Source organism: Larus michahellis, chromosome 3 (genome assembly GCF_964199755.1).
Source record: "Larus michahellis chromosome 3, bLarMic1.1, whole genome shotgun sequence".
Classification (NCBI taxonomy): Eukaryota; Metazoa; Chordata; class Aves; order Charadriiformes; family Laridae; genus Larus; species Larus michahellis.
This window is the reverse complement of record NC_133898.1, coordinates 93,543,216-93,564,430: the sequence shown is the minus strand read 5'-3', so window position 1 is coordinate 93,564,430 and position 21,215 is coordinate 93,543,216. Positions and strand designations below refer to the sequence as shown.

Sequence of the window (21,215 nt, the reverse complement as noted above, 5' to 3'; positions counted from 1 at the left end):
GCACCTGGAACTTCCAAAAAGTGTCAAAAATTCTGCGGATACCAAATACTGTCTCCTTACCTCTAGATTGAATAAAAAGACAATGAATCAGTAAAATAAATCAACTGCGCAATCTTGCAATTAAAAGCAGCATTCTTGAACTCCCGTCAAATAAGCTAACTCATTTCATGCCTCATTGGCATGAAACTGGTAGAGAGAGACTGCCGGATTAGGCGAGAGGCAGTTCTAAGCATTCAAAACAAGTCAAGTGCAAAACCTGCACGCAACCTCCACTTTTACCAAAATTATATCCATATGAGGAGTTGGTCAGGGATAGCTGTATAGGTGGAAGGGTATACAGCCTCTATTTGCTGTAGTCTTCCTGTGCAACACTAGGAAGGTCACCCAGAGCCAATGTTTGAAAGCCTTCAAGCACCTGGAGATACAGGTAGACACTGGGGCTTGATACAGATGCTCAAACACAGGAACCTAGTGGCATCCGAGACACACCAGGGTATCCACAGCACCCGCGCAGAGCTGGCAGATACAACTGAGGACATGTGGGACAACTAAGGGACCTGGACCAGCAGGTGGAGGCCAGATAGGTAATGACGCTGGACCTCTAAGTTTAGGCAACTGGATTATGCCCAAGAAGACATCTAAATCCAATTTTGTCGTATGATGCTGTAGTTCCCATGTATACAAGGGGAAAAATTTTACTCTGCAACAGCTTTAAGGACTATAAAGAGGCTGGACTGACAGAGAATGCAATAATAGACAGGGGATATGTTTATTATACTGAAAAGACACAGAAAAAGTCTGCAAGTAGGATGTTCTTGACATAGAAAATACTCCATTTAAGGTACTCTATGTTGTTTTTAAACCGATAGTACTTACTGATACTGATACAACTCCAGATTTCAGTTCTGACATGCTTTCCCAAATGGGACAGCTGGCAGACAGTTCATATCACAAAGTTTGCACAGCTGAAAGACTAATATGGCCATCATCTCAGGATAAGGTTAAATACTTCCACTTTAGAAGTCAGCATTTAAATCCACAGTTAAGCACCAAAAGACAAGTATCCTGATTTTCAGGAGTGCCACATGTCCACACTTCAGTAGGCTATATTGCTATGTAAGATTAGTACTGCAGATTCTAGGAAGGTCAGGAAAGCTACTGAAGTTTCCATCTCAATATCCCAGGAAGACTGTACAAAAACTTGTTTGTCTTGATCCCAGTGAGTGCTCCGTCTCACAACAATCTCAAGGAGCATGGATAATTAAATTCTGGGAGTACTGTGGTTTGTCTAATCCGTAAGTACAGTTTTTTGTCAAATGTCACAATCAATTTTTAATTCTGTGATGACAATGCTTACAAGAAAGAACTTCTGATATTAAGGTATGGAAAGATCTAAAATAATTTAGGTCAGTTCTAGGATATCCACTGAAGACCCATGACAATGTATCTATTATTTCATGCTAGATTTTGTTAAAAATGGTAGAACTATGGTGAAAAACATTATAAAAATACAATTATAGAGCAATTTGCAAGTATCTGAGATACCAGTGAACCACGATGGGTAAGGAAACAAATGCAGCTTAGACTGAAATAAATATTTGATATGAACAGATATGCACTATACACTAGGATATGTAATCAGAAACAAGTGATACACAAACACCACAGTAGCATCCAAAATCTAAAAGGATACCATATGAAAAACATGAGATGTCGATACTATCATCCATTTTCATGAGCCTCAGGACAGAATGTCAACAGCAGGTCACGATTATATTTATTTCATCAGCACAGATGCAGGTTTACTCAGTAAATCAGGAAAGGAACTGAGAAGGTACCACAGACTCTCCGTTGGGAACAAACTAAGCAGGACAGTCTTTCTGGCAAAGCCTGTATTGGCCTGTTACTCTCCGGTGCAAGTGATAAGGGATCATTTTAAAATAACTAAGAACACTGTATATTTCTATTCTCTCTGTAAATTCTAAACAAGAAAAAAAAAAGAAAATAGGTAATAGCCCAGATTACATAAAAATTATATTTTCAAAATTATGCCTGCTGATTTACAGTTTTCCAGCATTTCTATTCACAATCAGGGCCAAATGAATAGAGACTCTGAAGATAAAATTCCATAAAGCATTTAATCTGCCAGTCACCTCTAATAACTTCCCTCTACCACACTCATGCACTTGTTTCTAATTCTCTGGCAGGTGTATGAATTATTACATTTTTAGCTTAGTCCAGTCAAAAAATTTAACAGAGTGATGCGTTAATAATTGAAAATAAAAATTATGTTTTATTGCTAAATCAGCTGGTGGCAAAACAAGTTAGTAACATCCAAATGATGAATAGGTTATGTCAGTGATATTTCCTAATGGGTTATTATTTGTAGGCAACTGGGCACCAGCAATGTTTATAATCCATAGCGGACATAAAACAAGGGAATTACTCATATGATAGATTACACAATTGCATTGCTCCCAGCAACTGAGACTTGGGTGGTGGTGTTTTTTAGGTCCCACCAAACTCATGAGGAAGCTCCTAGACGTTCTGGATCTAGTCAAGCCATGCGCTCTCGTAAGCAGTGGATCAGCTGTGCTTAACTAAAACACAGTGGTCTCACCAGTCCCTGGGTCTACAGCAACAACTCCGCTACATCCCCTGTACCCTCTTCAATATTTTTTGTTCTGTAGTTTGTATTTTATCTGATAAATGTTGCTTCCTTTAAAAGGAGAACTGACCTGGACCCTGACATCAATGTTTTGCATTACAGAAACTGCACTGCCTGAAATATTTTTCTATCGTGAAGCACAATGGAGAAAAATATCTGCAGTCTCAGGAGTCTGGGCAGGCTTGCAATATCCAAGTTTCCTTCTTACCCCTGTGATGCCTACTCTTTGACAGTAACAAGCAGATTGAACTCTAAAAGTTGTACTCAAGCAGGAGATCAGTAAATTCAGACTACCAGCTGTTTGATCTATGTCAGCTACCCGGGGTGGTCAAGAAGCCATATGTTAAAAACTTCTTGTAACTGGCACATATGCCTCAGAGGGTGCAGGGAAATGAGAGATCTAAATCTTTCCTAGATGGGAGACGACCATGGCCCTCGGTGGGTCCAGGCTCTCAAGCAGGGCAGGATTGGTTTGGGCAAGGTAGGACATCTAGGTCAGTCCAGGAGGACAGCACTGACTCTGACCTCAGCTGTATCTGCCGCCTTCTGCCCTCCCACAGCAGGGCTTCATTTTACTATTAAATCTCAGGCTACTGCGGTTGGTGTCCTGCAGCCCCAGCCTGTGAGCTGCAGCAGAGGCACCCACGGGCACGGGCTGATCTGCTGCCACAGATCAGGAATCTCAGGTGGGAGCAGGTGCAGTTCAGGTGGGATGCTCTGAGTAAAGCACAGTAGTGTCACTGTCTGGCAGGGGTAAAGGACCAGGGGAGGATGAAGCGCTGAGGTACCCAATCTCACTAGCCAGACTGACAGCGAATGGAAGTTTTCCTGAGAGTTGAAATCTAGGTAGACATAATTCTTGACTTGTAATGGGAGAAAGACATAGCTGGGATAAGAGGGACAGATATCTTATTACATTCTGATGTGAACTGCAGCCAAAAATTTCGTATTTTACTTTATTAGAGTTTCCAAAGGAAAAAAATAAATTAAGGAACTGCTGTTCCTGACAGCCTGGAAAACTACTATACTTCTGTAACAACAGTATAAACCCTGTTAAAATATTACACTCGCACAAATTATTCAAATAAATCAACATTCACTACATTTACAATACAGTTGCACAAGCTAACTTCTGTTGAGAATCCTGCCCACCGTTTGCTGGAGCTATAAAAGAGGAAGGAAAGTAACTGAGATTACCCAGGCCTTTTCCATTTGAAAAATCCCTCCTTAAAATAGTTTGGAGAAGAAAAGGCTGAGAACAGCGTGTTCTTCATTTGTTGGGTTTTGAATGACTGCAGCAAGTCTGGGACATAGCTGAGCATTATTAGAACATGGATACATCCAATTCTGAGCTCCAAAGTCAGTTTTGGTACAAGAGGCATATTAAAAATACTAAAAATATTCCCCCACTCTCTCTATCTATTGTCCCACAAAAACAAAACAATACCCTTCGCCCTCGGTACTGTGTTTGAGGATCTCATTACTTTTTGTTTTCTTTATGGAATGAATGAGGTTTTATTTCTTCAAGGCTCCTCTGCTGATCTTTGCTAAGAATCTCCCTAAGGTCTCGCATTACAAACAATAACAGGACTCTCTACAAATAAACTCGACGTGATTAGGGTCTGTCTGTCCTGCTGTGATTTTGCTTCACTGACAGATTCACTTTTCCTTATGCCACTTACTGTGTCTGAAAAGTTTGTGAAGCCTGCATTTGTAACATTTCCAGCTATCAGATATAATTTAACTTGGCCTGTGGCACTGATTTTTCTTTTTCCTAGATAGAACAAGTTTTCAAATGAATCACAAAATGAATATGCTTCAAAGCTGTCAAAAGTTACCAGTCACAAAATCACCAAAAGATCATCTGCCAGAGGGACGGCTGCCAGTGTAACTCCAAGTCTACTCCTTCCGCTCTGCCCATTCTGGAAACTGAGTCAAGCGAGGCTCTAGGCAAAGCCTAGTAAAAGATGATGCCATGAACAAACACATAGCTCGCGTGCACATAAGACTGGTCTGAAATTCAGATTTTCTATCTTTTCCATGCCAGATTTTACAACTGCAATGCTATTCATTAGCATAGTTTTATTTTACTTTTAGTGTATTTAAAGGTAAAGAAACCCCTCTAATACTTTCAACTGCAAATCTCCCTGAGCTTCCACTGCCAAAGGCTTGAAGCTTGGGCATTAGGCAGCACAGGACAGATGTATATCATCTGAGCAACTAACCAGATTATTTGGCAGCAGAAAATAGCATTGCAAGAAGATTCAGAAAGACCTTGTAATTGCATTATAAAAACTTCAGATCACACATGAAATGAAAAACGTAGTGTGACTTGGCCTTCATTCTCACTTTGCCATGGGGTGAACCTTAAGAAACTGAAATGGCTACTGAGGCCTTTTCTGCCTCAAGTTAGGACAGCACACCCCACTTCTGCATCTTACCTGAAACATTCCCAGCAGTGTCCACTGCTGCTGCTATTTTGACTGTCACCTAAACTCAGAGGGAAGAATTTTTCTGTTTATTCATTACTGCTCTGGCAAGCTGTCAGCATTTTTCAAGAGTATGCAAAATAAAGGAAATGATGAATCAGAACAGTTTATATCGCTGTGTGAGCTGAGTGTCATTTCAGATGACAAAGCATAGGCCCTTCCCTTGCCAAGGACATTGATGGAAGAGGACTCAGAGCTTCTGCACAGAATATTCCCTTTTGGGAAATGACGAGTGCTTCTCCTGTGACAAGAGTCCTCTTTTTAGGCAAAATGTGTTGTTATTGGCTATTTATACAATAGAGGCAAACAAAAAAAAAATCTTAATCAAGCTGATCTCCATTGTGTTAAGCTGTAAAAGTGACAGGCCCAGAGACGGAACAGAAACAAAAGCTATTGAGAGACAGATAGAAAGCACCCTACTAGAAGTAGGATATATACATTTTCTTAAGTTAGCTGGGGAAACTTAGTCAATCAAGCAACATCTGCCATTTGTTTTCAAGTTCCAGGTAATGAAACTACAAATTAATTGTAAGGAAAAATGTGAAGGTAGATAAAATAGTTATAAGTCACACGTTTCTGCAGTTCTAAGTCCAGAGAGAAGGAGCAGCACAAAATTTCGTGGTAGAATTTGGTGTTACAGAAAGCGGGACACAAACTCTGGAAATGTAGATTATGGCAAGACAGAAGACAGCTTTAAACTGAGGTTTTAAAAGAAGGAAGCAGAATTCAGATTTTGTGCTGCAGGAGGTCAGAGTGGGCTGGTTTTGTCCAGGAGTATCAAACCACCACTGCCTAGAAATTGAATCTTTAGAACGATACCACCAAATGAATCAGCATGAAAGGGAAGAAGAGTGGTACAAGGCACGAAATAAAAAGAATGATTGGCTTATCTACATTCTTCTTTCTGTGATGTATTTTTTATAAGGAATATTCATACTGAGGATGAATTAATTAACCTGCTCCCCCTTACCTAATGGAATATACAGAAGTAGATGCCTTCTACCCAGTCTTCCTTCCTCCATCTCAGAGTTCCCTGGATTTGGGAACTGAAGGAGCAGCCAGCGTGCACACAAGCATCCCATCTCAAAGAACATACTACAGCTAAATTATTTTTCCCCTACATAGGCAGGTGAGGACCATTCCAATTAGGGTACCCCACTAAGCACTATGGCCTGGGGAAGGGTTCAGGGTTCCTTAAAAAAATTCCTAGAGGTGGCACCATCTGTTGAAAATTTAAATTGTTAATAATTACATGTCATCATGGTTAATCACCAAATTTGAAGATTTTCCTCAGGCAAACCATCACAGCAGCTTGAACTAGGATAAAAAATTCATGCTGCTTATCAAACTGTCTGAGTTGTCCTCTTCCACAACACTCTCCACTATCCAAAGCAACAGTCACTGTTTTAAAGCCACAATGTTTTTGAGTTTTAGGGCCTTTCTTAATAGGCAAACAACCTAAGAATCCTCCTGAATGGTTTTACCCTGTCAGCATAAAAGCAAAGTCCACCTGGGGGTCTAGGTAGCCAAGCAAGCCTGAGCTCTGGGACCAGGCAGTTTCAGGAAGAACACAAACCCATCAATGACTGGAAATGAACCTTGGATGTAACCACAGTTCCTCGGGAAGGAACTGAGGCTAGGTCCAAAGAACAATTGTAACTGTAGTCAAGGCAGTGTATGGGCTTCTGCCCAAGGGCCCACCTTTCTCCTATCCTGCTGTCCACAGTGATCTCCACTAGGAAGGTAATGTTCACTGAATGGTGGAAGGAACAGGTAGTCTCATAGAGTTGAAAAATTGCCTCAAAGGGCCTAAGTCCCACTGAGGGACAAAATCTCTAAACAGAAATATCTTCACCAAGTTTGCCATAGGAGGGAGTTGTTGCAGCAGTATTTCTTCCTGCACGCTTTCTGACAGCCACTTTTAACTTGAACAATATGGGAACGTACAGGCATGATAGAAGTCTTGGTCTTGCACCACTACAGTGCAGAAAAGGACAGAGGCACCAATGTTCTTGTACGCACAATCTGTGCTTGAACATTCTGTCAGAACCATTGTGTGGTCCGACCACTTCCTTAATGATGCATAGCTATAAGCACCTTTTATGTTGACTTGCCAGTATGTTCTCTTGCCAAAAGTAAGGGCTGTTTGAATTAATTAAGTTATTCACAAATTGAATTATATTCTAATGTAATCTACTAAATGAAAACATCTATTAAAATATTTGTGTATTTTTATTTTGTGGATATATAACTCTTACAGTTGTTCTCAAAGTTAGATAAACCATACTTACCATAAAATACTGTTTTAAAGTAACACACGATGTGAAATGAAACCCTGCTACCATCTGCGAATAATGTAATCAGGCAAATGAGGAATAATGACTACATCATGGTAATTTAGCACAGAACATACTGAATTACAATTGTCAGCAGCTTGGTTTATAGCTCACAAACTTGAGAAAAGCACAACATATAAAAAGAGTGGGGAAGGATTTAATTAAAATATGATTACAGAAGAGAACATAAACGACACATGATATTATTTTTCAAGGGTCCACCACTATTATTTGCATCTTGAAATGAAACTGAAAACTCACCATCATACACGCACAGAAAGATAATTTAAGTGATATAGGGTTGCTTTTACACATCACAAATGCATGGAGTTTAGCTTATAACAGAATAATAATCCCACCCAACCCTTTGGGGTTGCCGGTAGGTGGCTAAGGAAATAACCTACAGAAATTACATCAGATTCTTTCCATTTTCGAAAAGTTTCATATCTGTTCACAGAGCAGAGGTGCAAGTCTGAATTGTCCCTCCCCAGTGCACAGGGCCTTCTATTGGGGATGGTCTGCAGCAGAAAGCAAGCTGGTAGGATGCTGTTTCTCCCTACTCTGGTCTTTTTTTGAGGGATTCAAGGGGGAGTTATTTTTTTTACCAGATTTGTGAAAAGGAAGTCTCCTTCACAATAAGGAAAAATTTTCCAGACCCTTTAAATCTACATTTTGCATCAGACAAGGAAAGTTAAGACCCTGCTATTAAAAAGGTGTGTTTTTCCTCTCCCTTCATTTCTTGTTCCATCTCCGTTCTACATATTTTCCCCTCAAGTGTTTCCATAATGCCTTCACTGTTGTACATGAATACCTCTTGGCCATTGATATATTTCTCTTTGCATCATAGTAGGCAAGTAGGGAAGAAATAGGGAGGAGAATAAAAAAACAGAGTTATTTCCTCCGGTTACACAGGGAGCCTTGGTGGATCGACCCCAGCTACCAAAGTCTTGTTTAGCAATCCCTCCTCTCAGAGTTTCCTCTGTAAACATAGAAATTTAAGAACTACATGTCATTTGGAAAAATTTACTTCTCTGTATAAAATGTTTTATGGCCCATTTCTCCATAGGGCAGAAACTTAACAAACATTTCTGAATTCCAGTCTGATTTACGTTCTTCAGTGATGAAGATAACTGGCCATTTTTTTCTCATGTTATAAAACATTCCTTCTATTTAGAATAGTCCTGTTCCACTAAATTACTGCACCGACACAAAAGCAAGAAACACCTGGTAATGTCCAGAGAAATTATAACACCTGCCCTCAGAGAGGGTAGCTGCTGGCACTAGTAATAAATAAGTAAACAGATAAATGTATACATACGTAAATAAATAAAAGCTGTTCACTGGATTTATGTCAACAGAAATCCAGATACTTTCCATATGCTTCTGCCTTCCCACATCTGGAAAAAATTACATTGTACTAGTTCCATTCTGCCATGATAGCACACTGGATAATGTACCAGGATCTTTTCGTAATGGATGACTTAAGTTGTGGGTTTTTTTTAAATCCCGAGTCTTTCATAAATAATTTTGTTTCATAAGAAGAACTTTTTGGGGGTGAATAGCAGTGGAAGCTGAGAAGAGGAAAGTATTGTAGTTGATGAAACTATACCTTCATGTGACACACTTTTTTATAAAGCATTTTCTTTATTATGCATCATGACATTTACTGTATAAAGGTGACATTCCAACATGAAACATTATAAATGATGCTGCATCAGCTTATAAAAACCTAGATTTTCAAAATTTAGCAAGCAGTCAAGATGATGTGCATGTCTAGGAAGTTTCCCTGGAAGCCAATGAAAAGCCTGCACAAAGCACGCTGCCCTGTACAGCTGCTTACTCCGGTTTGTTCCCAGGCAGTGCTGCTAAAACCTGGCTCCCACTTCGATTAGCATTTGGCTCCTCTGGAGAACTAAGGAGGTGAAAATATCCAAAACAGGCATTTAGCATAGTTTTCCAACTCGATGTCTTTTCTCTTGAAAATATTTGTCATCACCTTAAAAGCCTGTCTTTAGATTTGGCTTCTTAAAAATACATGATAGCCTTGTGCTTTGTGATGTTCATGGTTATGTATGTCTTGGAGAATAATACTCGGTGGGACTGAAAACACAACAGATTTCCCCAGAACTTCTCCCATTCTCAGAACTGATTAGGCATTGCTAAATAAGAAAGCCTCTTCTCGAGTACCATGGCAGTAACTAACAATAACTACGACTAACCTAAAATGTAACAGACCAAACATGCATCTAAGATCGGCAAATCAAATACTCCCTCTGTGAAACAGCCAGCAGAAGGCTAAGAAAAGTGAAAAGAGGAAAAATGTAAGAGAAACTTTCACAAGGATAACTAGAACTTAACCAAAATATACAATTACCTGGATCACCACAATGGCTGGCAAGGGAAAGGAATACACAATAAAGCAAGTCATGACCTGCATCTTTAACAGTCAGACTCACCACACCAGAATCAGCTGCAAGTGGGGAGTCTGCCAGCAGCATGCTAAACACAAATTTGCATTTAGGAACATATGACATTGCTGAGCAAATGGACTTGATTTTGACTTAACCACATCACTTTTCCCCTCACCTTAGCAAAGGAGTATCATAATCAATATAGAGGTCACACTACAGCCAAAACAATTCACAAGTAAACCATGCAAAGTTTGAATTATAATTTGTAAATGCTCCACTTTAAACATGGAATAAATAACACCATTGTAGACCATGACAGATTTAGCTGAGAATAAAGTGATCTTTCAGAAGGTCAAGCAAACACAAATTGCTCAAAATTGCTCAAAATTATAGTTTTAAAAATGTTTAAATAAAAAGAGTGTGTCAACCAGACCTTCAAACATTATTGACATAATCTTCAGCTTGACTGTGATGATTTCCTTCTGTATAGAATCAAGGGCTTCGTTGCCCTTCTCTGGACCCGCTCCAGCACCTCAATGTCTTTCCTGTAGTGAGGGGCCCAAAACTGGACACAGCACTCGAGGTGGGGCCTCACCAGTGCCGAGTACAGGGGGACAGTCACTTCCCTGGTCCTGCTGGACACACTGTTCCTGATACGCGCCAGGATGCTGTTGGCTGCCTTGGCCACCTGGGCACACTGCTGGCTCATATTCAGCTGTCAGTTGACCAACACCCCCAGGTCCTTTTCCACTGGGCAGCTCTCCAGCCGCTCTTCCCCAGGCCTGTAGCACTGCATGGGGTGGTTGTTACCCAAGTGCAGGACCTGTCAGTTGGCCTTGTTGAACCTCATACATGAAGAAATGCAGTTCATTTTAAAGAAAGGGTGAGTTAGGGAATGCATTAAGAGACTCTCAAAACGTGGTCCACAGAACAATCTCTAAGGCTCTGAGCCTTCTATTAGGAAGGTGAAAATGCATCGATTTTATCTGAAAGGGAATGCTCAGAAGAGAAGCAAACGCGTTACAGGGTAGAGCCAAACCAGCAACTTCCATACAACGGAGTGTCAGCCAAATGGGCGTGAGGGGAAGACTACAGTAATTCATGAAGGAATATGTGCTTCAGGCATGAAAATTAATCCTACCTACTTGCCCAAGTTTCTTTTGCACAGGAACCAGGGCAGGAAGAACAGAGGTGGTGCACATCCAGGTAAGGTCCCAACATGGAGTCAAAACACAGATGGGATACAAGCAAAGACTGAGGAGCTGGAAAGTGTTTCCAGGTCCCACAGCTCGGCCCCTGCTTTGGGATGCAGATGCAGAAAACACATTCTGCTAAGGATCTTGGCAGTTGGGCTATTTTAGGTATGCACATTGAATGCAGGGCTAGAACTCCAAACATTTTAACAAACAAGGAAAATATGAGCAAATGTGTTATTTGACACGTGAGACAAACTATTTTATTCATCATGGTCTAATAATAAATTTAACTACTTTCTGTATAGGAAAAAAGAAGCCAGAGAAAAGAGCTGACTTGGTATAGATCCATACCATGACATTTAAAACCAAAACATTGAAAGCTTAGTCCTGCCATGGTTTTGGTGGGGCAGAGGCAGGGGTTGCCAAGTATGGTAGCTTCTTTCAGGCTGCTGACATCTCACATATGGAATCACAGACAGAGAAAATCACATAGGCACAGCACTAGGCATAGAAAATTATTAGGCAAATACTTAACAAACCAAATCTCGAAAAAGGAGTTTGAAAAACTGATTCTCTCATCTCAAGATGAGTTTTACCACTCCTGCAGTGAATTCATAAAACTGCAATATTAAAGGCAAGTATTTCAGGTAGTTATAAATTTGTAAAGTACTATGCGCAAAATAAAAATTATCAGAAACCTAACAACTCTGTCTTCCTTTCATAAGCTACTGACCTTTATTTCTCCCAGGATGAAGTTCACGGTGGAATTCACCAATGAATAGCACAGATAGATCACATACCTTGAAGTCACAGCTTCCATGAATTCATCAAGAAGATCATCATAGGCTTGGCCTCTGATTCTCTTGTGTCTCAGCCCAATATACAAAGGATCTTTCAGCAATGCCTGTTAAAAAAAAAATGTTTTAACTATTACATGAGCAAGTTACACTAGTTCACTCTAAGCTAATAAGATGGGGACAACAATACAGTGTTTGAGGATTAACCCAAGCATATGAAGGACATATCAATTTATCCACTATATAAAGACTGAAGAAACGCAACAAAGAGATTAAAGAAACACCCTTTTGTATCAAGGAAAAGGGATACCCTGGTCTCAAAGGAAGTGTATTGTTTCCAAGTGAAAAAGTAAAAGTTTATTCTGGGAAGTCAGGTTTCAAACGTATCTTTTAAAGCTTTAGTTAGTACTTTTTTCCTTTCCCTTTACATCCTGACCGTGCTTTGACATTTTTAAAAAGCCATTTTCTTGACTTTTATCATCACGTTTCACACATCTCTCCCAGAGTCCGTCATTTTGACTGTGTTGACGAGCTGATATTCAGAAAATGTGCTACTTTCTAAAACTCAATATGCCAAAACATAACCAAGCCTTTGACCTTTTCCTTCCAAGCTACTAGAAGGTCTTGTTTTGGTCTGATTATTTCCAAATTATAACTTGGAAATTACTAAAGGTGTTCAAAGTGTTTTGCAACCACTTTTAATAATTCACTCCAGCTACAGCAATTCCCCAGTCTTAATATTTTCACTGTCTCTCCCAGGAACTTTCCTATAAAGACACTCTTTGCTATTATTTTTCACAAGCCTCTGAAAATGAATAAGCTAATTTCTCTGTTGTATCTAGTGTGCGATCCTCCCACACATGCCCAAACAGCTTGCAGGATCGGTCAGGAGCTTGACTAAACATTTTTCATCCAAAAACAATCTGTAAAACCAACACAGTTGCAGAAAATTGTACACCGGCTTGTATTAGGAAAACAACATAAAGAAAAATACAGACCACCGCTCCTTCCAGGAGAGAGCCTTCAACATACAACACAAAGTAACAAGGCTGGAAAGCTTGTTCAGCCTGTTTCAGGCTGGGAATCAGAAATCTGATTTCTGTATTTTAGAAAAGTGCCTCGATTCCCTTCACAGCCTTTCTATGTTGTAGAACTGAAAAATCCTTTGGGTCACAAGCCCCACTTGGAGACTGATTTGAATCAGCAAGAAACTTTAAAGCCTTTGGTGGTGTTCTGCCTCCCCCAGGAGTACCCTGATGCAGACCTACAGACAGGGCTGTTTGTCTCTCCCTCACTTTTCTCTCTGCTTCCATAAAAAATTAAAGATATCAGATTAGAATGTTTAAAAAATCAATACAAAAATTCAGCAGGATTAAAAGCAGATTTTTCTAAAATTGTTGCTAAATTCGTCAGCATTTTGAAACAAACTATTTCTAATACATTACTTACAGATTTTCAGAATTTGTTAGTTCAACTGTTTGGAGAACAAATAAAGTTCAAAATTAAAATTACTTTGTAAATGAAAGTGAAGTCATTACATTGTAAGCATTTTATTTGTTCCCTTCAGCAATTCTGTGTAGCATTCATGTTTAATTAACATATTTTTTGGCTGAAATAATTTTACCTGTGTATTTACATTATTCTAGGTATTCTAGCAGCAAAATAAAAATCATAATTATGTACCTGTTCCAGATACTGCAGGAAAAACTGGCAAGAGTCAGGTACCTTCCAAAGTAATTTTCTCTTTTGTATGCTCTTCTTTTTTTTATATAATTGTTTCCAATTTTGTAGTCAAGAACTATTTCTGGAATTATTTTTTTTTTTCTATTTTGAGTTTGCCTAGTTATTTAAAATGACCTCCGGAAAATCTGACAAGTCAAGGATAATTTTATTTCTCTGGGAGATAAATTCACGGGAATTGCAGATAAACTGTTTAGCAATGTGAAATCTTAAGACAAGTTTGGAAACCCCATGGGAGTTGCCTCATGCTTCCCGCCAGACCAAGCACGTGAGGTTGGAAAGCAGAACTGGCAAGCGGCAGGAGCCTCCGTCAGGAGCATCGCGGTAGAACTCAGAAACAGTAATAACATTTCTAAAATCCCGCTACCGCAGCTGTCCATGCCAGCAGGCTTCTGCTACTCTGTGCCCTGTGCAAGCATATCGCACACTCCACGGTCCAATTCAGTGTAAGTAACCTATCCCCCTTCCAACTCCCATAACTCTTCTTCCCAAATTGATTTGCTCTTTTAATGTACTTCTGCAAGATTTTTATTTAAAAAAAAAATCAGTCTGTGTTCTCATTTTGTAAAACAATGTCTGAAGTGAAAAAGATATGTATATTTATCTTTGGTCCCTTTATTTTTTAAATTCTGAAGACGTATTTCCAAAACCACTTGCAGCCAGACCGAGTCACACTGATTCCTTCAAGAAGCCAGCTTATGTTGGGCAGTGATTCTGTGAAAGTTCAAGAGAAATAGGCATTCACAGTTATGCTGTTTAAAAAGTGCTAAACAAGACACGGGTCTGCCTTGAAACGTAGGCTCTTATACTCCTTTTGTGACTTCTGCATCCTTAATGTCTTTGAGCATTTAAATCTATAGCCAACATTGAAACTCAGAACTCCAAAACAGCTCCATTTATAAGACCTCTATACGATTTTATTCACATATCTTTGACGCCAAAATTTAATGTGGAATATTTAAAACCATTAATACAATGTTTCTGGGGTACGTTTAAACTTCCAGCCTGGGAAGTTTCGCAAGCAGAGACAATTAATTCAGCAACACATCTCTGATGAAAAGCTTGGCCAGCTATATACCCAGAGTTCAAAATTCCTTTACAGCTCAGTGCATTCTGCTTCACAAACGTTACAGTTCGACAAGAAATAGCCCCAAAAAGTTCCTTTATAGTCCTGTTTGGAACAACGTATGAAGAAACCCAGGGCAGAGACAAAAGAATGAAACATTCAGCAAGTGAAAAGAACAGTGGTCATGTCTGAGCCCTGAGTGGCAAACCATTGTGGGACCGCTCCCTTTCCAAAGGGCGCTGAAGAATGAATAAGCTGCTTAAACACATTATCCCCTTATTCAGGTCAACACCATGCAAACCGGGTCCACGGTGGTTGTTTTTTTTAGAGGGTTCACACATCTTGAGAGATTAACATTTGCTATCGACTATTTCATGGCTTTCAAAACAGATTACCGAAAAGAAAGTTCCATCCTACAATTGAGTATGTCAAGCTGACATGATGATTAGGTACTTTTCCTCAATGACTTGGGTTTCTTTTGTTCCCCAGCTTGTTGTCAAAGCTTAAACTTTGTTTTGTTCTTTTGGAAATCGAATCTCCTTCAAAACATAACTCTGCTTTTCTCAGTTTAGTGGGTTTGTTACGCATATTAAGTGGTACTGAAAAAGCTTATGATGGTTTATTTTTAGATACACTCGAAGGCTAAAAAAAAAGTTCTAAAACATTCAGGTTTAGCAACGTGGTTCATTCAAGCTTTAATAGAAATACGATTTTACAAGAATAAAGGGCTTAATTGAGGTTCTGGTACTGGAAATATCATGTAGATCTACTTAGAATTAGCTGTGTGAAATAACAAAGAGGTCTTTGAAGCACCACCTGAGTGTATTAAAACTGTAATGACCTTTGGGGTTTTAAAAAAAAGGCAAGCCATTTATACCATCTTACTTGTGCACACTTATAGTCAAGAGATCAGCAAACCATCAAAGTTCAAGCAAGGCTTGAGCTGTGCACCTGGCTCTAATTTAGCTACAAAAGCCAAACGGGCAAGAAACAGAAAATTGCACACTTATATATTTCATCAGTGGAGAGCAAACATGCTGAAATGTCATCTATTCTCAAACTTGGCACCGAGACATTTCTTTGGAACAGATACATACTGTAGTGAACAGCTTCATGGAAAACTAGAGGTGAAGAACTTCAAGACACTGAGCCTTTCCACTCACAAAGATGGCAGCAAAGAGTGTCCAGAACCTCTCAGTGCCACCAAGAAAGAGTTTGGTGTACAGTAATGCTTCAGAGCAGCAACTTCACCCATGGCATTAAAACGTCAAAACCCTCCAACAGTTACACAAGGATTTGCGTTAGAGCCACAGTTATACAGTTAAAGGAGAACTACATTTGTATGGGACATCAGAAGCTTTGGGACAAAGACATGCCACATGCCAGAAATGAAATACATTTCAGAGTATGATGGGTCTAACAGGGCACGCAGTTACCACGAAAACTGGGGGAATGTTGCTGCTTTTTCAAGTGCTAATATTTTCTTATATTAATACGCTGTAAATTCTTTCTGTAAACTTCTTGCCTCATTTTTCACAGGTTGGGGAGGGGCTGGTGAGCACAAGGGAATTTCTGTTCTCCAGGGAAGTCGGACATTTCAAACTTTTATTTTGTTCCACACGATTGAAATTTCACTCGATGTGAGACTTTTTGCAATAAAAGAGTTAGGCAACTAGAAACGACATCAATGTTTTGGACTTAACTTCAGCTTCTATCAATACTAATTACCCAGTAATCAATCTGCATTCATTTAAATTTTTGGTTTGCAAGCAGTAACATCCTGAATCTCAATTTTCTGTCTTACAGCTGCAAAGTATTTTTTATGGCATTAGAAAGAATGTGTAAGATTTCAATTTATATTAGACTAGGAAGGCTTTTTTTTTTTTCTTTGAATAAGCTTATTTTGAAGTCTGGAATACAGGATGATGCCTTAAAACATGTAACAGATTCTGTGTTTCCAAATGCTAACTGAATTTTGGATGTGCTGCATGCTGCAAGTAACACTGATGCTAATTGGGTTTGAGGGTATAGAATACTTTGCAAAAAGAAGTTTCACAATCAGAGAGCTAAAGATTTTTTTTTTAAATTTTGCTTTCCTTGAACTACACTGGCCCCATGACATACTTACTAAGAAGACATCATGGTCCCTCCTATCTAAAGACTAGACCTTTGTCTAGCCTTTGCAAACTGCAAGGGGCCTCTTGCACAAGAAAAAAAAGGGGCCTTATCCTCTATTTCTCCTCAAAAGGAGGAGACCTCATCTTTGGGAGTCTCACTTAGCACTTTATCTGGACATCCCCAACAGACAGGTACTGGCATACGGAGCACCACCTCTCTTTGCACCTCAGTTTCCTCCGGGGGATCCCCCCTACTAGAGGATGTCACAAAAGATCCCAAAACAGGAGGCCAAAAAATGGGTATCACAGTGGGTCATTCTAGGTATAAATAAAGGAGGAAAAATGCCACATATTGGGCATGAGTTTAAAAAGTTGAGCCCAACTGTGCTGGACTTGCCAAACACAAGTGGCTGCCTAAGTACTTGAGAGACAAGGATATTGTGTGTGCAGACAACAGCTGTACTATAATTAACATTTTTCCATTTGTAACCCTAAAAACATCACTGAAAACTGTTCATTGTCTGTCCAGACAAAATGCTAGGCCTGCGATAGTCAAGAATTTAAAAGATAATGCATTCATAATGTTCCTTTGACATCAATCTTAAATAAAGTGCTTGAAGGGAAAAAATTTTGGGGAAAAAAAAAGCACCAAAGGTTAGTATGCATTTTTGAGACAGTTCAAAATAGAAATATTTATGAATACTCTGATGAAGCAATATCCTAATGTAACAGAAAAGAACCTACAGTATTTCAAAATTCTTCTTAAAATAATTTCAGATTGTGTTACAAAATGAGAGAATGTGTTCTCTTCCATATGTACATAGTGATCCTATAGTTTTGCACCAGCTACACTAGATATTTTCAGTTATTTGTCCTTAAAGACAAGCTCAACTTATCTCATCCAACTTGTTCTTTCCTTTTGTAAGGTTGTTTATCTTTCAATTCGACCTTTGCATCCTTCGCTTGCCTTCCTCTCAGGAAGCTTACTCATTTCTTAACCTGATGAGGAATTACCAGTTGCAGCTTTGACTGTGCACTGAACTCTGTTGCTTATATTCCAGTTATTTCCCACGCATGCAGACAGCTTTACCCAGCTGAAAAATTGTCAGCGCCAGCAAACTTTAATTTAACAACAAAATAAAAATCACTCTAATGGGTGGAAAGAATGCTTCATGAAGGAAACTTGTAACACGCTATGAAGTTACCACAGCCTGTCCCCAAGCAAGAGACTGCACAAAGCCAGGCTGTGCCAAGGACATTCTGTGGGCTGCATCCGGCGCATGTATGCGGCACCAAATAAAGGCCCCAGTGTGCACGGGCTGTGTGCCGAGCAGGCGCCATCCCTCCGGCCCTCTCGCACGGCATGCTCCGCCTGCATCCCTGCTTCCCTTCTCATGGGTACCAAATGGGCTCTCCCAGGAAGTCAAACTCATTGCCTTGCTGTGGTGGTGCAACGATTCCCCATCCCTGGGACGTATACCGACCTAGGAGAAGTCAGGCATGAATTACGAAAGATAAAGGACCAGAGCGTTAAGGCAATCCCTTAAAGCGCCTGGCTCCTGCTTCCCCTGTCGCTTGGGACTATCACTCCCTGACAGCCTAGCACATCTGTACCTGGATTGTGCCCAAAGGGAGGCGATACCAGAACTCTCACATTTAGCAAGTTCTGGACTTGCACAACTGGTAGAAAGTTCGGAACATCCCATCATCCGAGTTGGGATGGAGTGGAAAAATACCTGATGAAAGTCCATTATCTTGGACCCTCTAAGTAGTGATTCTAACGAGACCCTTTGAGCTCTCCTGGATCGCAGCGGAGTGTGACCAGCACCTCCCCTGAGTCGGGATGCCACTCAGGCAAACATCTTGAGGGTTGGAAGGCCAGGGGGAGTCAACTCCCCTCGAGTCTCAGTTATCGCCCACTGAGGAATGCTGATGCATTGTGAGTATTAACTCCAAACTCAAAGAGGGAAATTTTAACTATAGGCTATCCTCTCTTTCATCCACCTCTCTATATACACATTAGCTCTGAATGAGCGTGGATGTTCTTATACTTCACTGGATCCAAATATTTGTCCATGCACGTGTAAAAGGGGCACCCGTTGTCTCCTTGGAGCCAGGTGTTGCGAAGGGACCTTTGGTCATAGCAGTTAAAAACTCGGGTGTAGGCATGTGTGCAACCCCTCAAGTGGTGTGTTTGTATGCTTATGCTCACATGTCTATGTATTGATTTAAGATATCTTCTAGTAAGTTGGTGGGAATCTTGCTGTCTTTGAATCTGCAATTAAGTCGCTGTTCAATTATTTTGTTAAATCATCTTGTAAATCCTTAAATTGGTTAATGATTTAAGTGTTGCTATAAACTTAACCTCTTGCAAGGTCCTGCACCTGGGTCACGGCAATCCCAAGCACAAATACAGGTTGGGCGGAGAATAGGTTGAGAGTAGCCCTGAGGAGAAAGACTTGGGGGTGCTGGTGGATGAGAAGCTCAGCATGAGCCGGCAACATGCGCTCACAGCTCAGAAAGCCCACCTGGTCTAGTGGGAGGTGTCCCTACCCATGGCAGGGGAGTTGGAACTAGATCATCTTTAAGGTCCCTTCCAACTCTAACCATTCTATGATTCAAGGATTTATTTCAAATCATTAAAAAATTTTGAATTTCTACTAAATCGTAACCGTGTCAGATATTTCCATCCACAACACTTGCATGAGCATGCAAAGCTAAAGACCATTCACCCCCTAAGGGCAACATTTACAAACATACATAAAATACAACAAACAGTGCAAGCTATGTGAGCCATGGTTAGCGAGGAAGCACCATGCGCAAAATCCAAAGAGAAAGAGTTGCTGCAGCAAGAGGCAAGATGCACCTGACTTTTCAAGAGGCAGTTGTGCTGTCTGCTCTTGGTGACGGACAGTGCATTGGTGTTTGTGTCCACGAGTCAGTCTGTGGAATCAAGTGATAGGTGAAAAGCTCACGGGCTGTTGATGGTGCAGGGGTGGGTAGCAGTGTGGCCTTCTGGGTTGAGTCTGTTAGGTACACCTGAGTCCCCCTCTGAGCTTACCTCCAAAATACTGGAAATTATAAAATACTTTTCAGAAATCAAAAGTTTATCTCACGATTTTCAGGTGTAATTCAACATTTCTGAGCACTTGAAACTCACAATACCAGTTACAGCCAGGTACCCATCAATGATGGCTATGCCTAAGGAAATTCCTGTCTAGGCTGACTTTTCCATCCCCAACAACCTCGAATTCACAGGGACACCTGAACTTCTCTTCTGGACTTGCTCTAAAAATTACACATAACACGCAGTATAGCTATGCTAACTGTATATTTTGCCATATTTCATATTGAATAGTAAAAATTAAATATTTTTAAAGGCAATAATATATCACACATCAGAGGAACGATATCTTTTTTGGAGAAATTAGGCTTTTTTTCCACCTGCTCACCTTTCCAGTACACAGTATAAGAGATTCACATAAAAATGATTGAACTTTGCTAGCAAATTTCCATTGCTATTAAAAAAAATATCTTGTAGTAAAATTAATGGAGAATTGAGCAAAAACTGCTCTGAACACCTTGTTCTTTATGGCTGCTTGAAATTAGGAAAGACCTGGGAGTACAGCTCAACAGTGAAGCATACCCCAGACTACACCTTTGCTAGACAAGAGATAAAATGAAAAATAATGGTCTCTTACTGAAATTTAAGGGCCATTGGATCTCTTTACAATGAGGGTGGTGAGACACTGGAACAGGTTGCCCAGAGAGGTGGTGGAGGCCCCATCCCTGGAGACATTCAAGGCCAGGCTGGATGAGGCTCTGAGCAACCTGATCTAGTTGAAGATGTCCCTGCTTACTGCAGGGGGGTTGGACTGGATTACCTTTCAAGGTCCCTTCCAACCCAACACATCCTATGATTCTATGAAAACAGCTTATGTTGACTCTTTCCAATCAGCTTCACTTCTAAAAACTATTAGAAACAAATATCATAGAACTACCATCTCTGAATTCGCAGCACAAGCTGTGCACTGTTCGTAAGGAGAGAAGCAGATATTTTTCTCTGGACTGGATTATTGTTTATGAAGGTACTGTAACTGAAGGAAAAGAAAAACCTGCCTTAAAAGCTAGCAAGTTAGTTTGTCAAGTTTTTTATTTTTCCAGTATGAAAAATAAGAGTTTTTCAATTGTAAACAATTATGCCAACACCTTCTGTTAACTGAATGTTAAATTCAAAACCAAAATTCACAATGTCCTTGTTTATAACACTAGAGTTCTTTTCCTAGTACCATGCTTGCATACCACCACCACACAGATGCATCAGGGCTTTTAAATCTACATTTACACCAACTAGCAGCTATAACAAGCAGGTCAGTGATTGCTAGGGGGGGAAAG

The 21,215-nt window shown here is 40.0% G+C and overlaps 1 protein-coding gene across 1 annotated transcript in view; it reads right to left on the bottom strand.

The window, feature by feature from the left end:
* ME1 (malic enzyme 1) overlaps positions 1-21,215 on the bottom strand; it is a 183,327-nt gene that overhangs the window by 71,413 nt on the left and 90,699 nt on the right. The window contains exon 6 of the mRNA XM_074581272.1: positions 11,901-12,004. Coding sequence (XP_074437373.1) covers positions 11,901-12,004 — 104 coding nt within the window. The remainder of the gene's footprint in view (positions 1-11,900; positions 12,005-21,215) is intronic.